Source organism: Benincasa hispida, chromosome 6 (assembly GCF_027475165.1).
Source record: "Benincasa hispida cultivar pf3 chromosome 6, pf3_genome.v1.1, whole genome shotgun sequence".
In the NCBI taxonomy this organism is placed as follows: Eukaryota; Viridiplantae; Streptophyta; class Magnoliopsida; order Cucurbitales; family Cucurbitaceae; genus Benincasa; species Benincasa hispida.
In genome coordinates, this window is record NC_143483.1 from 37,477,741 (window position 1) to 37,483,832 (window position 6,092).

The following is a 6,092-nucleotide window of genomic DNA, read 5'->3' on the forward strand; positions in this document are numbered from 1 at the left end:
TTTTATATTAAATTTTACAAGACCCCATCTTTAGTCTTAAACAACCTATTTGCTTTTTTTTTTTCTTCAATTAACAACTTTCTCTCCCCATCTTTAATTTATATTATTTTTCTAAATGTCTAATTTTAATTTAATTTATTTTCTCTTTCTTATATTTGATTTTTAACCATTCACATTCCCTTTTATTTTTATTTTCCCACTCCCTTATTTTTATATTCCTTACCAATTTTCTTTGTTATTTTCATTTCATTTTAACAATTTCATACTCTCAGTCTTCATATTCTCTAATCTCTTCTCCATCAGTTTTCAACATAATTTCACACTTCATCATCCTTTTTTTGAAGATTTACACTCCAATTATTTTACTTCATTCATTCTTTTGATTAAGAAATGAATTTAGCCTATCAGAATAAAGCTTAAAATCAAGATAAAATAATATAAAATAAGATTTAATCTAGTTTGTTTGGAATTAAGAATTTATTAATTGTTAATTTAGTTCGTGAAAAAAATATTTAATTATTCAAATATAAAGTTACAAATAAAAAATATCACAGTGATAAGCATAGTTATAAATATAACATAAATATAATAATTAATTTGAAACAAATCATTATTTTTTTTAAAGTACACAAAATACATTAAAATAACAGTAAAAAAACAAGTAAAACTAGGAATAAATATAGGAATTGTTGAAATTAGTTTGAAAATAAAGGTTAAAAAAATTAATATATGGATTGTTAGAGAAAAAAAATGAATACATGGATTGTTAGAGACGAATAAATAATTTTTTTTTTATTTGCATTCAAATGATAATAGTGAAGAGGTTGGTAAAGAAGATAAAAATAAGGGAGTGAGAAAAGAAAAATAAAAATAAATGGGAATGTGAAGAATTAGAAATCAAATATAAGAAGGAAAAAATGAAATAAATTAAAAATAGGCATATAAAAAATAACATAAATTAAAGATTAAGAGAGAAAGGAAAGTTGTTAGTTGAAGAAAAAAGAAGCAAAATACGGTTGTTTACAACCAAAAGTAGAGCTCATGTAAAAATTTAATATAAAAAATATAATGGTGACGATGTTACTCATGGAGAGGGAGAGATATGGAAGAGTCCATACTATCATAGGACTAAATTTTTTTCCGTAATATTATGTAATCGTGAGACACACGTTTTTTTGGACACTGAAAATTGACATCTAAATTATACCTATTTTGTGACATTTATAATAGTATAGAAACCTATCTTTTTTCTTTTGAGTTTTGAAGATTGAAAGCTGAAATCTTTTCATGTCGATCAGACTATGGTTCATTTATCACTTTATCTAAAAAGTTTTTCAAAGTAAAAAAAAAAGAAAAAAAAAAAGAAAACCAAATGTTATGTGGCTTGAAATGTCGTGCTTCCCTTCAAATGGCTATATGCCATCTTCTCCAAATAAAGACCAACCGTTCCTTCTTCCCTTAGCCTCCTCCTCTCTATAAGCCCAATGCATCGGCTAAGCCTTTCACTCTGTTGAATTGGTTTCCTTATCCTTCCCCTCCGTCAATAATCGAGCTCAGTTCCGCCATTGTTATATAACTAAGAAGCTCCAACCTTAAGCTCCATATCCAGTGTAAAAATGGAAGGCGCTCTCTTCCCTAACAGATGCCCACTTCCAGTGAGTAGACCCATTCAACCAAATCAAACATTGAAGTTCAATTCAACGACTTTTCCTCCTCCTCCTCCTCCATCGCCGCCCTCTTCCTCATTTCCGATCGATACCCTTCTTCAGCATCTTCTTCAATTGTCTCTGTCTCCCAATGACACTGCCCATAAGCTCAAACCTGTAAATGTTGCGCAAAAAAATGTTGCCCATTTTCCTTCTCTTCAAATTTCAGTGGATTCAACTAAGACACGGAGAGAAGGGGCTCAGTTGAAGAAACCCATCTTGAATTCAGCTCCGCAATTTGAGAACAATGTCGAGGAGATTCGAGATGGGCCTCTTCAATTTCTCTCCAAAAAGAGTATGAGCTTGCTTAATTCCATCGCTGAACAGCCTTTTGATAGCTTGAATGCTTTCTTTGATTCTGTCAAGTTTGAGTTGCTTGAAGTTGATTTGGTTAGTCTCCTGAAAGCGCTAGACGTTTCCGGTAGTAGCGAGAGAGCTATTTTGTTGTTTGAATGGGTTGTGTCGAACTCTGTCTCTGGAGATGTGAAACTAGATAGTAAAGCTGTTGAACTCATGATAAGGATTCTTGGAAGAGAATCAAAATATTCAATTGCACTTAAACTGTTCGATGAAATTCCCATTGACAAATACTCGCTTGATGTTCGTGCTTGCACCACCATTCTTCATGCTTATTCTCGCAGTGGCAAGTATAAGCAAGCCATTGCCATGTTTGAGAGAATGAAGGACAATGGCCTTTCTCCAAGTTTGGTTACTTACAATGTCATGCTTGATGTCTATGGGAAAATGGGTCGTTCTTGGGATAAAATTTTAGGCTTGTTGGATCAAATGAAGAGTGAAGGTTTGCAATTTGATGAGTTCACTTGTAGTACTGTGATATCTGCGTGTGGAAGAGAGGGCTTAATAAATGAAGCTAAAGAATTTTTTGTTGAGTTGAAGTCCAATGGTTATGAGCCAGGAACTGTCACTTACAATGCTTTACTTCAAGTGTTTGGAAAAGCTGGGATTTACTCAGAGGCCTTAAACATCTTGAAAGAAATGGAGGACAATAATTGCATCCCAGACTCTGTTACTTACAATGAGCTTGTAGCAGCTTACGTTCGGGCAGGATTCTACGAGGAAGGAGCTGCTGTAATTGACACAATGACATGCAAAGGTGTGATGCCAAATGCTGTGACTTATACTACTGTCATAAATGCCTACGGTAGGGCAGGGAAGGAGGTGAAGGCATTACAATTATTTAACCAAATGAAGAAATCAGGATGTGTTCCTAATGTGTGCACATATAATTCCATTCTTGCTCTGTTGGGAAAGAAGTCGCGGTCAGAGGAAATGATAAAGATACTTAGTGATATGAGAATAAATGGTTGTCCTCCAAACAGAATAACATGGAACACTATGCTTGCCATGTGTGGGGATAAGGGGAAGCACAAGTTTGTGAACCATGTTTTTAGGGAGATGAAAAATTGTGGTTTTGAACCAGGTAGAGACACATTTAACACTTTGATTAGTGCATATGGCCGTTGTGGGTCAGAGCTTGATGCAGCGAAGATGTATGATGAGATGATTAAAGCTGGATTTACACCGTGTGCTACAACTTATAATGCGCTTCTGAATGCTTTGGCTCGGCGAGGGGATTGGAAAGCAGCAGAATCTGTCTTACTGGATATGAGAAACAAGGGATTCAAACCTAATGAAACCTCATTCTCATTGATGCTCCATTGCTATGCAAAAGGGGGGAATGTGAGAGGATTAGAGAGGATCGAGAAAGACATTTATGATGGTCAGATCTTCCCCAGTTGGGTTCTCTTGAGAACCCTCATTCTTGCAAACTTCAAGTGCAGAGCAGTTAGAGGAATGGAAAGGGCATTTGAGGAGTTGTTGAAGAATGGATACAAGCCTGATATGGTTATATTCAACTCTATGCTATCAATTTTTGCTAAAAATAACATGTATGAAAGGGCCCACGAGATGTTGCACTTGATTCGTGAAGGTGGACTGCAGCCAGATCTGGTCACCTACAATAGCTTAATGAATATGTATGCCAGAAGAGGAGAATGCTGGAAAGCAGAAGAGATCCTCAGGGGACTTATAAAATCTGGTGAAAACCCCGATCTTGTGTCATATAACACCATAATTAAAGGCTTCTGCAGACAAGGGCTCATGCAAGAAGCAATAAGAATTATGTCAGAGATGACAGCTCGAGGGATTCGTCCTTGTATATTCACTTACAACACTTTTGTCTCGGGGTATGCAGGACGCAGAATGTTCGCAGAGGTAGATGAAGTCATAAGCTACATGATTCAGAATAATTGCAAACCCAATGAACTTACTTACAAGATCATAGTGGATGGTTATTGTAAAGCAAGAAAATATCAAGAGGCTATGGATTTTGTGTTTGGGATAAAGAACATCGACGATTCATTCGATAACCATTCCACGCAAAGACTTGCTTCCCATGTAAGGGACTTGATGAATTCTTGATCTCTCTAGGTATTCCTGCTTGTAATTTCTTTGTTCATTTATAGAGATATATAATAACCATTACAAAACATCAAGCACCTTAGCAGCTCATCTGTAATTCTTTTCTGGTTAGTCACTTGATGTTTCTGGTAGGAATATATGAGTGATTATGAATTCATCTTCATCAAGTTTTGCAGCAGTCTCAGTTTCAAAGTTATCACTTAGCAATGAACATCTGCTGGTATATAAGTATTTACATGGAGTATCTAAATAAACATATTGTCCCTATATTCTTGTTTTGATCTCTCTCTCCCCGTCTCTCTCTTTTTTCTTTTTCAAGGGAAGTAATTTAGTTCGTTTAATTTAAAGAATGCAATCTTTAATGGTAAAAGATGGTGTGTGATCTAGGAATTTTTGTTTGAAAAATTAAGACTAAATAAACTCGTTCAACTTCATTTCCAAGTAAAAGTATTGGGACAGGAAAACCTTGCGAGAGCCATAAAATCAGGACTTGAAATGTGTTTAACTTTAATGCACTAACAAGTAGAAAGGAATATGGTTTTCTATAATTGGTCATCTTAGTTTAAATTGGTCAGTTAGCTTAATGTTGGATTAGATGAATGCAAGTTTTTAGTCTGAGTTTATAGCTGATGGACAGGTTACTGGAAATCGTAGTGTGTTCTCTGGAAGGTATGATCGACATTTATGTAACTTTCTACATCTTTGCATTTCATTTCTTGTGACAATTTAGTTTCACTGTGAGTTTTTATAATCAGTTGGAGTTTTAAGAATTCTACTCATACAAGTTTTCATGAATGGTTTCTTTTCTAAACATGAGATGAATCTTCAAAGAATGGGGATAGAGGATAGGTTACATGAGTAATCTTGTGCCTATGTAAATGAACACTCCTTTACAAGTAGAGCAGAACTATCATAAATAAAAGGCTTTCTGACAATGATGGATATTTTGTTCCCTTACCATGTAGTGATTGACACTGAAAGGGATTGATGGAATTAGTGCAAGTTTCTTAAGAAATCATCCCGTGCCGGAACATCCATTTTGCAATTTCTATCAAGTTGCATCGAAGAATGACCTTTCTGTTCTTATATTCTATTATTCTCATTTCAGCTAAGAAATCCCGTCTAGGTTTCCCTTTTCCCTCTTGACTTGACGGAGGATGTTGAATATTGGTGCTTTTCTAAATGTTTTTTCCTATCTTGTAATCACTACTTTCTACCCTCAATTATATGGCCAAATTCCTAGGAATGTCAAATGGTTTGCATGGATAGTGAGAAGCATATCATAGAAATCTTTTGATGCAAAAATTTTTCTATTCGTATCACTAAAATTTAGAAGATGTGGGTTGCCTTTGAGGTATTAGGATGCACCAACCACAGGATTTTGTACTATGACAGTATTCTTGGAATGAAGGATCAGGCTTATTGTTGTAATTGTGCTTGTGGTGCAATGTGGGGAAGGTATTTTGACTGCTTTTGAGGCTGTAAAAGACGAATTCTTAGGATTCTTATGATTCCCAGATGCTATATTTTAGGTATTTTGGAGATCTAGTGTGTATATTGTCCTCTAAAGGATGGACTGTAATCTTCATGCTCAGTTTGGGATCTTCAGTATTTATAGAATGAAGGATATAAAAAGGGGCAAAACACCAAATCTAGGCAAAGGCGAAAGAGTTGCAAAGTTTTGATGTAACTTTAATGCTTGATTCTAAAATGATTTGAATAAAATGCATGAACTGGAGTCTTCAATGATTGGTAATTGAGTTTCAAGGAGCATGGGGTTGACCAACTTTATGAATACTTCTTGGCTAGGTTCTTGGTTGAGGACAGGGAGAAGATAATCATTCTGGACAAAAAGAAAAAATGAAGTTGGTTTGACTTAGTGACATGACAATTTAGCAAGTTTTCATAGGTTAGGATGAAGTTATGGCTTTATTTAGCAAGCTC

General features: G+C 34.9%; 1 protein-coding gene across 1 annotated transcript; it reads left to right on the forward strand.

The window, feature by feature from the left end:
* The first annotated feature begins 1,307 nt into the window (after positions 1-1,307).
* On the forward strand, positions 1,308-4,415 carry LOC120080074 (Tetratricopeptide repeat (TPR)-like superfamily protein). The gene has a single exon (XM_039034627.2). It carries the CDS (start codon positions 1,617-1,619, stop codon positions 4,146-4,148), a length of 2,532 nt encoding a protein of 843 aa, XP_038890555.1. The 5' UTR covers positions 1,308-1,616; the 3' UTR covers positions 4,149-4,415.
* Positions 4,416-6,092: the final 1,677 nt, after the last annotated feature.